We start from the raw sequence: 20,647 nt of genomic DNA on the forward strand, positions 1-20,647 counted from the left end.
GGGATCACATGAAGAGGCTGTGTACTCTCTCGTCTGTGCCATGCTCCTCAATGACGTCTAAATTATTTATATTTATGGCATGATTTATGCTAAAATCGTTATACTATTGTTGATAAAAATCAAGTCCTAACAGTATCGGAGGTGAAACACTGGTTACTGTGCAGGGTTCTATAAGAATCTTGTGTTGGACTTGTATAAATCTCGCTCTCGCAATCCAAATATAAGTAACAGTATAAAGAAGAATATAAAACTGTGTCCCATTATCTTCATGAGGATTTCCGTGAATTTTTGCAACTAGCAAAACTAGACATTTAGCATGCAAAAATTATCAATCTTTATGATTCTGTGCAGTGCTTGTTGAAATATTTTATTTTATTTTATTTTTTCATGGAGTTTTTTCAAACCCTTTCATTAATGAATTGCTATGAAAAGCAAGGAAAATTCTTTCATTCATGAGTACCAAAGATGTGCCAAAGACTAAGGCCATTAGATTTAACAAACAATTAAATCTTAGCCCCAAAATTGGCACCTGTTATCACCCCAAATAAGAGAGCTCCCTTAAAGTATCACAAAGGGAACCACAAATTCCCCAAATTTATAATATAGAACAACTCGGGCAATAAATCGAGAATAAGTTGGGCATTTGTACTGTTTGGTTTTGAAGTTCCTGTACTAAAATTCCTTCTGTTTGATGATTTCTTCCAATAGTAATTTTACCACTTGTTAGGCATGTACAGAAGACCATGTGCCAATATCATGAAAATTTTCCAGTGGCTTTAACTCAAGCCACTGTACATCCAATTCAAGTAAACAAAGTTTACTTACAAGTTCAACATAAAAGTTTACATATCTGATGTCACATATAAACTTCCAACAGGTGCTATTGTTTGATTCCCAATTTTGCAGTTACTTTTAAAAACATAAAAATAAGAGCGATTCAAATTATAAAAGATCTTTAGAGAAATGTGAGACGAGTGGTACATGGAACTCAATCACATAAGATACAAGAACTTTTCAATTATCCCATGCCACTGAGCTTCTTGTGTCCATTGACCCCATGCATCCAAGCTATCTCAACTATCACAAACATCTCAACAATGAATAGCATCATGTTAGAGAGAGTCCACATAGAGGTATAGAGATTGAGGGGACGGGATAGATAGAGAGTATGCAGTTTTAGAGAGAACAGAAAGAGAGAGAGAGAGACCCCATTTTTGGGTCAAGTTGAGAGAGCAAAACAGTGATAAAGGGCAAAATTATTCTAATTTTTATTTTTTATTTAATTTCAAAGGATGAATATTATAGTTTTAGTTTTGGGGTTTATTTCTAGGTTTTTTTAGTTTTTAAGGGATTCTAGAGTTTTTTTTTTGTTTACTTCATTGTGCTATGCACAATTACTGTTCACGAATACTGTTCACTAGGGTAAAACTGTCATTACGAATTTTAAGTTAAGTTAGGATATATGGATCAATGTATTATTTTTTTGGACACTTTTTTTGCTTGGAACATTAAATTATAATATATAAGAGGTGTATGGGGCCTTGAGGAGGTCATTCCACATGATTTTTAGAATTGAAAGAAAGAAAACAAAGCTTAGGCTTTTGGAACCCTAGCTTGGGGTATGGAGAAGAAAAGCTAGGTTTATTTGAATTGTGTATGTGTTTGCCTTACTCCTTACTGATTTCTACTGTTTCCGCAAGTTCTCTACATCAAGTAGACAGAGAAGGAGAATGAATTGTACAGTAAGGACTAAGGAGTATAGATAGAGGGTGAGATTGAGGGAGATAATGAAATTTCAGAGAGAGAGAGAGAGGGATTTCAATATGTAATGGAAACAAAGACCAATTTACTTGGTATGCCTTCTTGAGTAGATAGATCCTTTTGGTTTCTCCTCCTTGTTTATAGAGAGGGGGAGATGGCATATGGATAGAGGAAGGAGAGGGGGGGCATGGATGGGGGGATGGGGGGCTTTGAGCCCCATCAGGTAATGCGCAGAAGATTGTGGCTACCACTTTAAAACTTGAGCTTTGTGAGACTAAATCTCCACCTTTGCCTTAAAATTTATAGTGACGGTTCTTAGGGTCAACATTGTAGGAATTTGTCCGTGGGATCATGAAATCACTACAGCATGCATGCACGCACGCAACACACACATGTACGCACGCACACACCCTTGCAAACACACCCACACACTTGTTTACTTTCCATTTTTGTTAAAAATAGATTGACTAAGAGGGTATTAGGATCACACACACACACACACACACGCACACACCATACAGACCAATGTTGTCAACTCGCTTCGCTTCAGCTGAAGGGGCCAAAGCCTTTAGATTTTTGTCCTAGACCAAAGCGAAGTGAAACTCTAGTGTAGCTACTTCGGCCTGCTTTTGTCTAATTTGGCCTCTTCAGCTGAAGTATAAAATTATGTGCTTCGGCTCTCTTCGGTGTGATTTGGCCTCTTTGGCCATAGCACAAAATAGTCTCTTTTTTTTAAATATTTTTTTTGAATTTTTTATAATTTTTAATATATATTTATATATTAAAAATATATTTATATAATATATACTTTATTGATATTAATTTTCTTTAAAAAATCCGAAGTCTTCCTCCGAATCAACCGAAGCACCGAATTGGTTCATGTTTTTGACCAACTCCGAAGTAAATCTGACAACACTGATACAGACAAACATAGATATATATGTATGGGATAAGTTCCTGTTAGTCACTAGCTAACAACTACAGTGTAAGCCCAATGGCCAGATTGAATATGTGCCGATCCAATGGTAATGATTACATTTTGTATTTGAATTTTAGTTTTTTTTTTTCAAAATCCAAATTTCTTGAAATTTTGAGCGTCCATTCTTTAAAAATAGAAGAGTCTAATAAAAATATCAAAAAAATAATTTGTAAAAAATAAATAGACTAAAGTACCCCTAAAATTTTCAGGGCATTTTGATCAATTTATATTTTACGAATGATTTTTTTAATATTTTTATTAAGTGCATCTTGATGATAATAATGGATACCTAAAATTTCATGTTATTTAGATTTGTAGAAAAAATATTAAAATTATATTATGAAATGAGGTCGTGATCGTCAGATCGGCCCAAATTCATTGTAACTATCAGCTAGTGGGCTAACCTCAAATTCTCCCTCTATACAGATATATACACACACACATGTCACCATCATCATCATAGCCTTTTCCCAATTAATTAGAGTCACCTACAAGAATCCTGGTCCACCATTCTACTCTATTAAAGGCGATACCTTTAGTGAGGTCATACGTCTCCATATTTTTTCGGACTACTTCCAACCACGTCGTTTTGGACCTACCCCTTACCTTTTTCAGTCCTTCCACTTGAACTAACTCGCACCTCCTAACAGGTGCTGTACTTGGCCGGCGCTACACATGACCAGCCAACCTAAGTCTACTCTCTGTCATCATATCACCTTTTGGTGCCACACCTAAATTCTCCTAAATGGATTTATTTCAAATTTTATCCCTTCTTTTCTTGCTATTCATCATCTCAATAGCCTCATCTCCGCTACACATTCTATAAATATATTCTTATTTGTCCGCCCAACATTCTGCCCCATAGAGCAAAGCTGGTCTCATAATTCTCCCTATATATAGATATATACACACACACATCACCATCATCATTGTAGCCTTTTCTCAATTAATTAGGGTCAGTTACAAAAATCCTGGTCCACCATTCTACTCTATTAAAGGCCATACCCTTTGTGAGGTCATACATCCCCATATTTTTTCGGACTACTTCCAACCACGTCCTATTGGGCCTACCCCTTGCCTTTTTTGGTCCTTCTACTTGAACTAACTCGCATCTCCTAACAGGTACTGTACTTAGTCGGCGCCACATATGGCCAGCCAACCTAAGTCTACTCTCTCTCATTATATCGTCTATTGGTGTCACAACTAAATTCTCTTAAATCGATTTATTTCAAATTTTATCCCTTCTTTTTTTGCTACTCATCCATCTCAATATCCTCATCTCCGCTACACTCATTCTATAGATATATTGTTCTTTGTCCGCCCAACATTCTTCCCCATAGAGCAAAGCTGGTCTCATAATTGTCCCATAGAACTTGCCCTTCAGCTTCATTGGTATGCGATGATCACATAAAATTCGAGTTGCACATCTCCACTTCGCCCACCAAGCTCTAATTCTATGTGCGACATCTTCCTCAAGCTCTCCGTTTTTCTGGATTGTCGACTCAAGATATCAAAAGTTCGATCTGTTTTGTCGTTCCTGGCTGTCAATCTTAACTACGTCCTCGTCTCTACTCCTATTATTGCTAAACTTGCATTCCATATACTCTATCTTAGCCCGGTTAATTTTAAAACCTTTGGATTTTAGAGCATCCCTCCAAAGTTTTAACTTTGTGTTGACGCCATTTTGGGTCTCATTGATCAAAACTATATCATCTACGAACAACATGCACCATGGTACTTCATCCTATAAGGGTTTAGTTAAGTCGTTCATAACTAAGACAACGAGGTATGGGCTCAATGCTGATCCTTGATGTAGACCTATTGTCATTGAAAATTCCTCGTCTCTCCACTAGTTGTTCTTACACTAGTTAGCGCTCCATCGTACATATCTATCACCAAGTCGATGTAGTATATATACACCACACACACACACACACACACACATATATATATTAATATAACAAAATATAATATATATGTATATATATATATATATATATATATATATATAATGAAAATATGTACATATATACATATTTTAATTATATATATATATACATATATACATATACACAGATTTTGTAGCCAATGAAAACATGGTTATTGTGACTCAATACATGGACCAGTCAGGGCACATGGACTTCTTTTTTTCTTTTGACACTTACTTAATAAGATGGACCAATATTACACGGTGTTATGGCATTATCACTGTGAAATGCAGCCTTCCTTTCTCATGATATGAATTCCATGGATGATCTTCATTCTGATTTATAAATATATCTTGAAACATATATAAGAAGATTGTTTTCACGAAGTGTTTCCATGATGTTGCTTCTAATTTCACTCTAGGGAAAATTATGTAAAGTGCCCCACTTGGAAGATTGTACATTCTGGCCTCCTGCTACTTTTAATTCACACGATAAAGCTTTTAACTGTTTTTGTTTGCAGCCAACCCGAAGAGAAGATTTATATTAGTTTTGGACAAAATGGCCTTAATGGTCACCACGACCGAAGATAATAAACCTGAATTTTCTCTAAAAGTAGAACCGTTCTTAGGAAAAGTTTTTTGGCTGAGTTCCGTTCAACAGTCCAATGCCTCAAAATTAAAATTTAACACTCCAATGTCTTAAAATTAAAATTTAACATTTTTGACTGAGGGGCATTTTTGTCCAAATTTGCCTAAACAATTCACTTGGGAAGGCTTATGCAAAGAAAAATAATAACAAAGTATTGGGTGTAATATCAAAAGTAGTTGGGGGTCCTATGTGCAGAAATTTCAATGTAGGGGGGTTCACATAATATTCCCTTTCTTCTACTGTTGGGATCCTTAAGCTTTCTGAATGCAGTTACATTTTGGCATGGCCTTGCAGAAAATTTCAGTTGGAAGCTGGCAACTCATTGCAGACCATTATTCAAAATTGGAAGTGTTGAATTTGACCAGGTCTTTAATAGTGCTTCTCTATTTAAAGTACAATAAAGATGGATACTTCTTGTCTTTCTGCTGGTCTCACCAAGTAGTTATATTGTCTTACCATATTGATTACGAACCTGTTGAAATTCTTTGAAAGTCTTATAATTACATGATAGTCATTATCTTCTTTAGATATGCAATTACAAAAATAAAAATAATGACCGGAAGGGATTCAATCGTTGCTACATTTTCCTGTGAGTTCGAGTGGACCAATGGTTCTTATTATTGTAATTCAAGACCTTAAGGCAAAGACTTTAGTACTGAATTGTGGTGTTTTGTGGCATTTTGCAAATAAATGGTTTCAGACATGGAACAGACTCATGCCTTGCCGATTTCTTTTCTTGACTAGTTTATTACATAGTTATTGGGATCGGGAACAAATTGGGAGCAGGAGCCGGGGATATTGTGGAAGGCTAGAAGATGCCTATGGTTGCGGTCCGTATAATCCATAGGTTAGGGAGCAAGATCCCTAAAAGTTGGGGATCTCAACCCAATGTTTTGGGGATCTCAATACCGAGCTTTTGGGAATCTTGCTTCCAACCTTAAGGCGTATATAAGTCTAGGACTATACATAACTCTTTAAAGTGGGGATCTCTTTGTTTAGAGCTAGCAAGAGCTGGCTTGAAAGTTATCAATTTGGTAGTTATCTTGGTCTTTAAGGTGGAGATCAAGATTCCTAACAAACGAAATCGAGATCCTGAATTTCAAAATTCGAGATCCTTTCCCCTATACATAGGAGCGAGATTTGGAAGTGGGATTGCCGCCTCGGTTGGGAAATCCCAGTATCTGAAAGAAATGCTTTTGCTCATGATTAATGCTTTGTATGGAGTCTGGACTTGCCCTTAGGCCCCCTTTGGATAAAACATTTGGAAAGGAATAGTACTGTCTTTCCCTCCACCCGAAAACAACTCCTTTAATGTGAACATATTGGGCCCATCCTTAAACGGCCTTGGCTTTATCGTCTAGTGTGAACATGCTAAGATTTAATAGTGCATGGTATGCTTAGAACATATTGGTTTTGTTGAGTAATGTTCTGGAATGCTTCTTATGTGTGACGATTTGGCAGAAACTCATTCTCTTTTGACAAGTTCATTACATGAATCAAGAAACACGAGCTCGAGCTGGAGCTGCTGGACATACCTTTGACAATCATTTCATCTATGATGTTTATTTATAAGAGTGTCTAAAACCCAATCATAGAGCTAACTCCATAACTTAATTTGGTTTGTAAAACCTTTTAGATGGAAACTCTCGCATAATTTGAGTGCCCAACATGCCTCTTTCTGCTCATGTGAGGTCTGTCTACCCAATTGTAGCACTTTGGAGTGGGCATTCATCAAATTTTGGTTCACTTCAACCTTGACGGCGATGTGCTCCATTACACTTGGGACTGTTGGATTTGGTTCTATACACTATAGTAACCTCAAACTGGAGTTCCAGGCTCCACCATGGTGATTACTTGCTCTCTAGGGTGTTGGGTCACCTGACTTCCTGTGTCTCTCTTGATTTGCCTGTAGCTCCCGCTGAAAAGAATTTAGCTTAGCAGATGATCCTGTTGTCCTTTCTTTCCACACCCCAAAATGGTGGCCATGAAAGGTGCACACTATAACATCTGGGCGATGGCGTGCTGCAAGGTAGAATCCCAAGCTGAGATGCTAAAATGTCTGGCTATTGTAATGGAAAACTTGAAAAGGAAAAGCACACCTGCCAAATGTTCTGGATTGGCATTGATTGAAGAAGTGGTCCTTGCATTCTTTGTAGGCATTCCTAAAAAGCACAGACTTGTTTGCCATGCAAAAATCTCTTCATTTGAGATGATAAAAAATGGTGAGAATCGTGGTTTTAAAACACAAGCACACGGAAGGTGCCACTATAAGTTGTGATTCCTTCCTGGTGATTACTTGCGTTTTAAGTGTTGAAATCCTGGTTTTAAAACACAAAACATGCGAAAGGTGCCACTATGTGTGGTGATTCCTTGCTGGTGATTACCTGAGCTATGCCCCTGGTCTCTTTGCTCCTCCATGGTGATTATTTGTGTTGTAGGGCTGTGGAAAGCCCAACTTCCCATGGGACCACGTCTCTCTTGATGATTACCTATAGCTCCTGCTGATGGGACTGAAGCTTGGCAAAAGATTTTGTTGTTCCTTTCCTTCTATATGCCCCCAAATGATGGCCATGGAAGTTGCATACTATAACGTCAAGGCATCTTGCATGGTAGAATCCCAAGGTGAGATGTGAAAGAGTCACAATATCGTAATCAAAATGTTGAAACACACTTTCGAAATGCTCTTAGTTGGCATTGATTGAAGCGAGGATCCATGGATTCCTTTGTAGTCATTCCTAGAAAACACATGTATTAACTATAAAATTTGTGGTAATTAATAATGATTAAAGTCGTGGTTTTAAAACCATATTTACCAGAATCTTCCACCCTAGGTGGCGATTCCACTTTGGAATCTCGCTTCCACCTTTATTTTCTCAATTTTTTTTTTTTTATTTTCTCAAAAAAGAATCTCGCTTCCACCTTTTAGGAATCTCGAAATGGAGTTATTTGGAATCCGAACTCCAGAATATCAAATCCCAAGGTTCATAGGTTCACCTAACCATTATTCAATGACCACAGAATCTCGTTTCCACTTTCTGGGAATATCGATCTTGAGTAATTCGGAATCTAAATGCGAATTCCTTAGTGGACCATGCTAACACACTTTAACGAGTCTTGGGTTCAAGGTAAATTCATTATTCCATTGATGAAATGAATGTAAAAATATTTGGAATGCTTGGAATTTTTTAAATTTTATTTGAAACAGGGCAAATCTCAAATTGAGTTGTTTGGAAACCATATTCCTCAACATTAAATCCCTAGGTTCATAGGTGCACCTAACCATGATTCGATGAATATGGAATCTCGCTTCCACTTGTTAGGAATGTCGATTTGAGTTATTTGGAATCTAAATGTGAATTCCCTATTGGACCATGCTAATACACTTCAATAATTCTCAAGTAAAAGATAACTTCATTTTTCCCTAGTGATACAATGATTGCAAAAATACTATCGAATACTTAGAATTTTTTAAACATTATCTAAACCATTCTCTTCTTTAAAATTGTACTTTTTTTATTCAAAGAGAATGGGTATCTAGAGACTCTACTTAGCGTTAGGATATCTAGAAACTCTCCAATTAACCTCATTCCTAAAGTTCGGACCCAAAATAAGTTCTCATTCTTTTGTATGACTCATTATTAATAAATAAAATTTTTTACTTTCTTTATTGAGTATAGTAAGTCCAATAAACCTCAACTTTGGTACTTAGGGAACTCTAGTTAAGGGCATTGATGACTTTGATTCCAATACCTGTGGAGAACCTTGATCAAGGGCACTTAATACATTGATTCAAATACCAATTGAACCCTTGTTTAGGGCAGTTAAGGACCTCGCAATATAAGGGAAACCCTAGCTAAGCATACTGAATGTAGTGATTCCATTACTAAGGGAATCTTGGTTAAGGATACTCTAGAACCTTGAACCTTGAACCTTTTGTCTTATGGAACTCTTTCCTTGATAATTAATCGCATGATTCGAAATGGTTTGGAGCATGATTCTATAAAGGTAGGAATCTTAACTTGTAAGACGTGCATCGTAAGGACAATGCTTCCTACCATAGAAGCTTCTAGCCTTTTGTGATGCTTTGCTTCCGATTCTAAAATGCTCCCGTTTCCAACAACTATATTTAAAGCACAAGTTTGCAAAAGGTCCACTATAAGTAGTGATTCCTTCCTCCAAATCAGGGTAGTACGAAACAAAGAATTGATGGCATTAGATACAAGACTTGGTGCTGACAATGATACTCGACTTGGAGGGCACGTACCTTCCCTGGGATTGAAAAGAAGGTGCCCATGGGACGAGAAAGAGATTGACAAATTGCTTGATTGGGGTTATCACCATCTTGGCCTAATGTTTTTGTTTTTTTTGTTATCTTTTGGAATGCCTTCACACTAAATCCATATAAATGAAACGCTATAGTGGTTTAGTAATAAAACTATGTTCAATCCCTGTCATGGCCCTACATTCTCATTTTTCTCAGTTTTTTATGGGACTTTCTAGCAATATCACAATCTAAGAAATAATAGTACATATTTACGCTATAAAGTATACACATGTCCCCATATAAATGTAGTGCATGTACAAGAGATTGCTTTCAGGCTGCCCTATGAGCAGTGCTCCTAGGGTTAGGGAGCTTTAGCCATACTACTATAATTATGCTATATTAACCGTGTTTATATTTACTATATACAACTACATCTTATATATTATAAATTTACTATATACAACTATAACATATACTAAGTATATAGTCCATACTACTACACCATCCCAAATTGTTATATTAACTGTATTATACTATACTATACTGCTATATTATACTACAAGGCTAGGGAATCTAGATCTCCTAGAACCAAGATCTCGATCTCTAACAAGAGGGATCAAGATTCCAAAGTTTAAAATTTGCAGAGCGAGATTTCCTTCCCTGGAGCTCAAGAGCGAGAATCAGATGTTGAATCAACCCCTTGGTTGGAAGATTATGGCAACTATAGTTCTATCCACTTTCTTTCAGGGGAAAAATAAAAAAAGAATTATAGGTCTATCCACTTGGCAAGCTTGGAGCCAACGAATTGGCCAAAACTTGTATTTTTCTATAGAATGTTGTGAACACTATTTTCTAATGTTTTTTAGCAAAGCATGCCAAACATAATTTTGAAGTTCATTGGCTTGCTCAAAACTTCCTCTCCTTGGATTGTTGAGAGGGGGTCGTCATAGAAACTCCCATAGATGATTTGAGCCTATGAGTAAGATAAGCAAAGCTTCTTTATAGCCGACACGAATGTGATTAGAAGCATCATCCATCCCTTTACCATCTGGCTATAGCAAGGGGTTTATTATGAATGAGGAATTGTTATAGCCATCTCCCATCTCATCTCCATCAAATGTTTCCAACTACATTTGGGGAGAAAGAAAATCTTTTAAACCCCCTACTATAGCCTTGTAACAATTCCTCATTCATAATAAACCCCCTGCTATAGCCAGATGGTTAAGGGATGGATGATACTTATAATCACATTTGTGTTGGCTATAAAGAGCCTTTGCTTATCTTATTCATAGGCTAAAATTATCTCTGGAAGTTTCTATGACGACTCCCTCTCAACAATCCAAGGAGAGGAAGCCTTTTGAGCAAGCCAATGAACTTCAAAATTATGTTTGGCATGCTTTGCTAGAAAACATTAAAAAATAGTGTTCACAACATTCTACAGAAAACTATAAGTTTTGGCCAATTCGTTGGCTCCAAGCTTGCCAAGTGGATAGACCTATAGTTCTTTTTTTATTTTTCCCTTGAATGGAAGTGGATAGAACCATAGTTGCCAGAATCTTCCAATTAAGGGGTTGCTTCAACATCTGAATCTCGCTCTTGTGCTCCAAGGAAGGAAATCTCGCTCTGCAAATTTTAAACTTTGGAATATTAATTGATGTTATAATTCAAAAGTTGATAAATAAAAACCAATTATTATAATCATAATTGATGTTATGACGACTGTGTTATAATCACTTAAGAATACCTATGTAACTATATTTTGCTAAATGTAAGATTATAATTATCTGTTTCATGTATATTTCCTTATATTTGAGGGATTTTTTAAGTATTACAAGCCATGGTGAGTAGTTTTGTTTATTATAATTATGATAGGTGTATAAGATTATAGTGAAATATTAAAAATCTATGTTATAATATTATGATCACAATTATATAGATTCACATATAATTATCCATTTTTTACAATATAATTCATCGATAATAATTAATTTATGAGAATTAATATATCCATTATATTTTTTTGAAACTGTTTGAATTAATATATCCATTATATTTTAGTATTAGTATATGTATTTTTGATAATATATTGGAATGAATGTAAACATAAATCCACTTAGAATAATGTGATAAGTATTATAAAAATTACAAAAATAACTGGAATCCTAAATGAATATTATGAATATGTATATTCATATAAGTATAATTTTCAAATTTTGAAACTGTTTGAATTAATATATCCATTATATTAAGTATTAGAATATGTATTTATGATAATATATTGGAATGAATCTAAATATAAATCCACTTATAATAATGTGATAAATATTATAAAAATTTCAAAAATAACTGGAATCCTAATTGAATATTATGAATATATATATATATATATATATATATATATATATATATATATATATATATATATATATATATATATTCATATAATTATAATTTTCAATAATATTTGTAATAATAGTAGTCGTAGTAGTAGTATGAGTTATTGTTGTTGTAGTAGTAATAACTAATTTATTTTACATGAGCTAAATATACTTGTAATTGAATTAGTTATAATCACAATAATATCTTCTATACATTATATTTTCTCATTTATTATAACATCCCTTCTGGTTAACTATAGCATTCATAATTAAAGGTTTGTTGCCTATTTTGTATGTACTGTCAAAATTTTAAGGTTTTTTTTGAAGAACTGTTTAACTTACTGTCAAAATTTTAAGTTACTGTATAAAACTTATAAATCTCTCCTCTTTCTCTTGCTTGTATGAGAAATCATTATTTTTTATTCTATGTGAAGTTTAGTTTAATTTTTTAGTTGGATCTATTTTTTAGATTTTTTAATTTTATTTTGCTTACAAAATATCATTAACATAATAACACTTGCAATGCAGGCGCATGCTACTAGCATTCTTTAAGGTTGGGAGCGAGATCCCCAAAAGGTTGGAATCGAGATCCCAAGAGGTTGGGATTGAGATCCCTAACATTTGGGGAGCTTGATCCTTAATATTTGCATTCATGGACGGTGCTCCCTACCATAGGGATGTTCTAGCCTCTCACGATCCCCCGGTGCCTCTCCCATTCTCGCTTCTGCTCATGATGCCAACACTTATGATTGGGTGTAGAGCTGTTAGAGGACTTGAGCCTGTGAGATGTAGGGTAAAAAGAGGAGTGATAAAAAATATTAAAAGACCAGTTGGAACTTGGAAATTCTCAGCATACTCTTTGCTTATGATTCATTCCTTCCCTATAGTTCTCAGCTTATGAAATGCCCAGAACAACTCAGAATAGGGAAAATATGGGGCAAGGGTGTGATTGGAACTGCCATTCCTTATAGTTGCCAAGGCCCCTTGGAATGAGGAGAACATTATGAAAATATGAATTTACAAATTTCTTTAATTTGTTTAGGTTTTGTATACAATGCAAGAACATTTGTTTCCTACAACTTCTGTGAAGCACTCCAGCCACGTGATCAACAGAGAGCTGGGTGTGTTGTTCCAATATTTAAAATCCGTCAAATTTTTCCACAAACTTTGAGTGGAGGAATAACACACCGTACCATCCCTTGTTGCCATATCTATCTGACTGCTGGGATGATGCTCAAAAGCTGTGGGATTTGGGGAAACAAATGTGTTCGCACACAAAACGTTTCCATCTGTCCTTTCAGTTTTGCATAGCTTGATATTGCTTCTACTATATGACTACTCATTGTTCACATTTTATATTTTCTGTTTCATTCTTGTCATTGCCTTTCATTATTGTTATTGCATTTTTTTTTAAAATTTTTTTGCTGCAGATGTTCTCTCTAAACCTGTATTTGTTAAAAAATAATGTAGTGATGTTCATCTATTTCACATGGTTTTCTGCCATACATTTTTTTCCTATTTAGGTGCATCAAGCTAACAGATAATGGGCTGCAACAGATACTTCTTTACTGCCCAATGATTATGAGCTTGAATCTCTATGCCCTGTCAAGGTATGCATATTTGTAAATTTGATGTGGGTTAAACATATATTTCTTTTTGAGATAAGTTAAACATATATTTTATCTACGTATTTGAGAATTGTTGATGGAGATCCTATTTTTGTGCGTGCCATGGTCACAATTTCAATTGCTGATTGCGCTTTGTGCAGTTTAACAGATAATGCTTATCAAATGATCTCGTTTTTGACCAATTTAAGATTCCTGGATCTTTGTGGTGCACAGGTATTTAATTTAGCTGTGATGATATTATTAGTTGCATTTGTTTATAACAATAAACTATATTTTTTCCTATTGCAACTCCAGAACCTCTCTGACCAGGGTCTTTCTTCAATAGCCAAATGCAAGAATCTGGTATCTTTGAATTTGACATGGTAAAGATAAAATATTTTCATCTTATGTGCTATTATTATACTAGTATTGTGAATAAGAACTCAATATGAAATTTGAGGGGTTCTGTTTACTATTTGCAGGTGTGTTAACGTCACTGATGTTGGCGTTCTTGCTCTTGCTAGCACTTGCACCTCCCTTGAGTATCTTAGGTAAACATTGGGTGTTTTGCTCTGGTTTGATGTAGGAATAATAATTTGTTTAGTCTTTTCAACGAAATGCAGCTTGTTTGGGATCACTGGGGTGACTGACAAAAGTCTAGAAGCTCTCTCAAGATCTTGTTCGGCAACTCTTTCAACCCTTGACGTAAATGGATGCATTGGCATTAAGGTTTGACCACCTTGTCTTATGTTCACATAGCTAATGATATGAAATCTATTCCTTTTCCTTTTCTCATAGAGCTTAAGATTCGAACCACAGACCTAGGTTTGAGACAGAGATGACTAGAGTACTTTTAGGCTCTTCTGCTTGACCCTGAAGCTTGTGCTAACTAAATTGTATCTTTGTTGTACTTTAGAGGCGGAATCGAAATGAGTTGTTGGAATTGTTCCCAAAACTGCGTTGCTTTAAAGTGCACAGCTGATGGTTCGGGAAATGTCAATGGAAGAAGGTTCAATGGTGAGTACATAAAACATAGACTTACAAGACTCACATATATGTTATAGATTAAATATTAAAAGATTGTTTAAATTAGGAGTTTAGTTTGACCAAAACTCTAATGATTTTTAATTTCCTACAGATTTTGGAAAGATATTCGAAAGTTTTGGATTGATCATAATTCTAATTTAAATAGAAGTTGGACTTTAGGTCAAATTATAAAGGGATAAGGTTCCAAATAATTCTCCCAAAATCATGATTGCTAATTTGTAGGATGGATGATTCAGATTTGTTCTCTCTTATTGTTGGTATTTTGGTTTGAAAAATACTTGTGTATTTCAAAATAATAATGTAATTTTGTGATTTTTCCTAAGCTGTTTTTTGTAGGGAGAGAAAGCTGTGGGTTTTTATCCCACATTGAAGAAGAAAGGGTTAATTGAGCGGTATTTAAAAGTAGGCATTCCCATGCTTTATACTCTTAGTACAAAGGTGAGAGAAATGGTGTACGTGCCAAGTATGTGAAGCGTGCGACACGCACGCTCATGTGCGTGTGCGAGGGTTAAGGTGTTGGCGCAAGGGCTTTCATTGCGCACTTTGCACTTCACACACTCGCATTGGCGTATGAGGTGCCCCTCGCCCGAGCACGTGTGTAGGTCGGGCTCATGACTCTATCGTTTTTTAGCCCGGCTCGTATGGGGGATCCAACGGTCATCTAGCCGTTGATGAAATGCAGGCTAGTATCAGTAGCCATCAAGTGCATGTAACTTGCAGCTGTTTGGTGGTGCATGTAACCACCACTACAGTAAATGTGCAAGTGCATGTAACTTGTAGCTGTTGGTGGTGCATGTAACTACTACTATACTAAATGGGCAACCTCTTGGTGCTCTATATAAGAGGCCCATGTTCCCATACGAAAATACACTTTTGAGCCTCTCCACAAACACTTGCAACACCTTTCTCTGTGAAATTCTAGGGAGTATATTTGTGAACTCAATTCTCTCTCTACTCGGTTTTGTCTCTTTCTCACTCTGAAACATTAAGACTCTGGTGTCTAGTTTGTGGGTTCCAAGCTCGAGTGCATATAGGTTTAAAATGTAAAAAGAGATCTCTTTGTTTTCCTATATCCCGAGGACGAATTGCCCTTCTTATGCACACCAAATACAATATCGAAGGGGGGAAAATATTGTCTTGAGATAGCGCTTCTGTGTGCTCGAAAACTAAAAGGAAGCAAACATTTGATTTCTGAAATCGCAGTATTTTTGGCCCCTATTTTACCTAACCAATTTCACTCAACCAATTTTTTGCCCCATAGATTTCCCAAGTTCCTATTGGTCAAGTTGTGTCATTAGATAGGGAATAGCTAAGAAAGGAATTCTAATCCAAATAGGAGAAGAAATTCTTTTTTTATTTAAACACCATTGAGCCCCTCTCTTAAGATACATTTCTCTCTCCTCCATGCACCAAGTCTCTCTCTCTCTTTCATTAAAATTTTGTTTCTCTCTCTCTCTCTCTCTCTCTCTCCCCTTTCCAAAAAGGGACATGCCACCCAAAATTTGATAAGAGAAAGGTGGCACAAAACCCTAATTAGGGTTTTGCTGTTTGGAGAAGACAAAGGGGTATGCCAGCCATAGCAGGATTTTATGCCTTCAACCTCAGCACTAATTTCTTCCTAAGGGTTCTTACAAATCCTAGTTAGGTTTCCATGGTTTCTAAAACCCTAGAGTAAGAGATATTGTCTATGAGAGAGAGAGAGAGAGAGAGAGAGAGAGAGTACACCCTTCAAAGTATCAGATTGGATGTTCATCCACACCTCAAAACCAATTTTTGCATGTGGGGTATCCCAAAAATTTCCAAGCTCCCTCAAAATGAATCTTCTCCAAGTTTGTTTTGTTTGGAGCCACAAAAAGTCGTCCGAATCACATCTATCACACATTGAAATGGACCATCCATATTTGATTTGTATTCAAGTGGATTTGAATTTTGGGAGGGCCAAAACCCCCCATATTTTTTGAAGGCATTGTTATTGGGTACGAGAGAATGACTTGGAAGTTTGTAGGTCAAGCCCACACCTCAAAAGTGGTTTAGGTAAGTGGACCACCAAATTTGGTGTTTCCAGGCAAATGGGGTGGCAATGGGTCCGGTCCAGCTGGACCTGGACCCGGACCCGGACCCGGACCCGAATGGTATTCAGATCCATACCTAGACCCGTTGGGTCTGGGGTTTGGTCGGATCCATTGCCACCCTATGACTATGAGTTTTGGTTTTTTTTTTTTTGTTGCCCCTTTTTTTACCATCGTATAACCTGACTATGAGCTTCTTTTTTTTGCCAATAATATTGTAAATGTTGCCAATATTGTAATATGAGCACCAAGTGCGACACATGATTGCCATTATGTACCCTATGACTGCAGGTACCGGGTCGGGTCTAGCTGGACCCGGACCCAGACCCAAAACCAAATGTTATTCGGGTCCAAAATTTGGACCCATACCTGAACCGAGGTCGGGTGTACCCGTCTGTCCCAGGTCTAGTTAGGTGCATTGCCACCCCTACAAGCGAAGCATGTTATCTTTCCCTAATATATATGGCAAGCATTTGGTGTTCCCTTTGGATCAAGCTGCACATTTGGTTCTACTGCTAAATCACCATTCGAGGGTTACTTGTTTGACCCCAAAACTCTCAAATCATCTTTTATTCATCTATGTGATCAATTTAAAAATGATTTGGAGCTCAAAATTCCTCCAAGTTGATTTGTTCTCCAATATTAAGTCTAAAAACTGTTCATATGATCTGATTTAGGGTTGTAAGAGATAAAAATTAATTTTTTTTTAAAAAATAATAACGAAAGTGTTGAAAAATTTACGGTCATAAAACTCCCCCTAACTGGGTGTTTTGGTTTGCCCATAGGGTCACCTTACACACATGCAGGCACACACACAAAAACACACATGCTCAGGTACTCACACAGGTAAACAATTATATTCATGTTGGGGCATATGAATCACTTGCTGACATCCTGCATGGTTCTGATTGAACTTGGCATTCTTTAGGAATTTCTCTTATATGGTTTATTGCATATTGAGAGAAGCATTCTTGCTCGTTAGCACAATTCATGAATCTCAAAGCCATGTTTTTTTTGTAGTAGTTAGGTTTGGCTGTCATTGCAAACATCGTTACCATGTTTTGGCCAAAGTTCTAGCGTTCTCTTATGCAGCTTTTGCATCAATAATCCGGGTTAAAATTCTGTGTGCTGACATCGAACAGAAACTTCACCCAAAATAAGTACTAGAAGTTGTAGTTGTAGCATATTTCTCAATACACTTTATGGTTAAAGAATGTTAATGATGATATATCTCGTCTTTCATATCGTCCATGTTATTTATGATTCACAAAATTCAAGACCAAAGGAAAAAAAAAAGTGTTCGCTACTTTTATGATAGTTTTTTGAATGAAAAAATCACATACACATGAGCAATTCACTTTTTCCTTTTGGAACTGAACCATATATTGAAAGCTGATGTTTTGTTCAATGTAGTTTAGGCACACTGTTGCGTGAATGAATTCTATTTTCCTTTAGATTCTCGGTTTTCCAATGCTGGTTGATTTAGATTCAATGTGACTCCTTTGGAATGGTAAGCTTACCGTGGACATGTCACTTGGCTTAAACTATCTTCACTATTGTTTTTAACAAAAAGAAATCTTTCGTATTATGAAATTTACCGTATATACTATGGATGCCTAATGTTCTCAAAATAAAGGAGAGCATACTTCTTGTGGTTTTCTGATTTGATAGACTGTATGGTGCAGATGATGATAAATTCTCAAGGCACATGTCCAATTACAACATTCATGTTGCTGGGATGACAAAAATGTCAGAGGTCAATATGGTTGTCAAATGGCAAATCCCAATAGAATCTCTAATTTAAATTAAATATATAAACATCCACATAAATATCCATTGATACTGTTCCCAAAAATTGGAGATCTGAGACCTTCCTTCACCAAGTGTATTCTTTGGATAGAATCTTGCTAATTTCTTGTGAAATACTCAGTAATACAGGGGCAGACAGTGCAAGTTTGTTGTAATGAAAGATGAAATACATCTCGGTTCGTAAGTCATCCCTACTAAATCCATTATATTTTATGCTTTTTCATGCTAGAGAAAATTTGACTGAAGTGACATCATTATGTTTTTTTTTCTTTTTTAGAAGTTATATTATTATGTTACTACTGTTTTAGGGATTGTATTCTATGAGACTATTTATTATTATATGGAGATCACAATTACTCCTAGCTATTAGATATCAAATTGGATGGCTTGGGGTGTGTCAAAAAGTGTGAGAAGTTCTTTTTTAAACTTTGAGTCTAGTCAAGGACATGCTCACAACCACCCAATTTGAAATCTGAAGGACAAACGATTTTGACCTGCCTGTACTAGAAGTAAATGGTCTCTTTGTATAATTTCCCATTGTTTTATAGTTCATGCCAGAATTTTAACAACTATTGAAGTCCTATCAACTGAATCAAAGCATCAGGTATAGAAAAATGATTACAAGTTGAATAAAAACTACATGTGCATGAATTTGTCACTATAGTATCCCATTAGAAATTTATTAGAAAAAAAAACGGTTACTCCATTATTGCCATCTATGTCATCTTAAAGCTCTAGAGTACTAACTGCAATACCCTGTGTATTTTCATTTCCATCTTGGTACCATAATACTCTTGGTAGCCTTTTGTACTTGCGTTTTAAAATCAGGATGTTTCAGTAAAAATGTGTTCATTCATTTGCCCACTTCAGGTATAAGCATCGAACCATAACTCACAAAATTACCCCTTCTAAAGTATACAAATTATACCTAAATACATTCAAGAGAACATGCACAGCTCAATTGCTCACATCAAACTGCAGCATTGCTTGAAATAAGTGAAAGTCTGTTTATGCGTTGTATTCTCCCATCCTCCACACTGTGTCAACTTAGATAGCAAATAAGCAAGAAAGGATGTCACTCTTATAAATTGGAATGATTTCTATTATTCCCACCCCCTTCACAATGATGCTCCCTCGAAGATCTAGTGCTGAGGCTTCTGTCTATTTTCACCAAAATGGCTGTTCAGCCAATTATGTTCCAGTAGTCTCGCACCCTAGCGCAATTTCTGCGAAGGGTGAATGAAAGTTGGTACATAAAGCGCATTCAAGTTTGTAACGCAGATTTTCCCAACCTACATATGCATGTTCCCTCACATCCCTCACTCTGAACTGTATTCTGGCATATTCTACCTTGGGCTCTTGGAGATCCTCTTTTGATCCGTCTGGCTATTAGCAGAGGGAATGCATATACTGTTACTTTCGCCCCTTTAGCTACTGACACGCTAGAGGACTTCGATCATGTGATCCCGAAAGAAAAGGGCACTTTGAACTGTTGAAGTCTCGTTGAAACTTGAGAGAAAAGCATCTTCCTCTTCTCCCGAAAGAAAAGGGAAGTTTGACCTGTTGAAGTCTCGTTGAAACTTGAGAGAAAAGCATCTTCTTCTTCTTCTTAGAATGTTAACCTTAAATAGTTGTTAAAATTTTTAAGGTCACTGGTGCTTTGATTCAGTTGATACCTGATGCTTTGATTCCGTTAGTACATAACTAGACTTGTTGCAGGTGAGGAAAAGGGATAGTGTTTTCGCCCATAGGTTCATGACCATCAGAAAAAATCGCATGGTGTGTGTTTTTCGACTGCCACAGATCTAGCATGTCTATGGTGGTACCGTCATGGACATGCTAAGTAGGTCCGTGACGGTGCGTCATCTGTTGTCGATCTGTTCAATGAACCGCCACTGACATAGCATGTTCGTGGTTGTAGCGAAATATTGTAGCACTTTGCCTATAAGCATTTTTTAAGTTTTTCCTATATATATATATATATATATATATATATATATATATATATATATATATATATATATATATATATATATATATATATATGATATTCGAGAATACACCATACTAATGGTCTTGAAATTTGTTACAACAAAATACCCTTACAAATATAAAAATTACAATAACAATGACTTGTTTAAATTTTTGAGAAAGGAA

General features: G+C 36.0%; 1 protein-coding gene across 23 annotated transcripts in view; it reads left to right on the forward strand.

Moving 5' to 3' along the window:
- The window catches only part of LOC18432598 (RNI-like superfamily protein), a 50,745-nt gene extending 32,020 nt beyond the window's left edge, over window positions 1–18,725 (forward strand). For 9 of the 23 annotated variants that reach the window (XM_020666283.2, XM_088863469.1, XM_088863465.1 and 6 more), the window contains 8 exons: window positions 5,611–5,681; window positions 13,482–13,568; window positions 13,727–13,799; window positions 13,881–13,948; window positions 14,048–14,116; window positions 14,189–14,294; window positions 14,482–14,582; window positions 18,367–18,725. In XM_020666283.2, the coding sequence (XP_020521942.1) occupies window positions 5,611–5,681; window positions 13,482–13,568; window positions 13,727–13,799; window positions 13,881–13,948; window positions 14,048–14,116; window positions 14,189–14,294; window positions 14,482–14,547 (540 nt within the window). In that variant the 3' untranslated portion in view covers window positions 14,548–14,582; window positions 18,367–18,725. Of the gene's footprint in view, window positions 1–5,610; window positions 5,682–13,481; window positions 13,569–13,726; window positions 13,800–13,880; window positions 13,949–14,047; window positions 14,117–14,169; window positions 14,295–14,481; window positions 14,583–18,366 lie in introns of all 23 variants that reach the window. The other 14 variants (XM_088863460.1, XM_088863467.1, XM_011624478.3 and 11 more) reach the window with 5 other exon arrangements.
- Window positions 18,726–20,647: the final 1,922 nt, after the last annotated feature.

The sequence above is a fragment of the Amborella trichopoda genome, chromosome 3, assembly GCF_054954075.1.
Source record: "Amborella trichopoda isolate Santa Cruz 75 chromosome 3, AtrichopodaSantaCruz75HAP2 v2.0, whole genome shotgun sequence".
Lineage (NCBI taxonomy): Eukaryota > Viridiplantae > Streptophyta > Magnoliopsida > Amborellales > Amborellaceae > Amborella > Amborella trichopoda.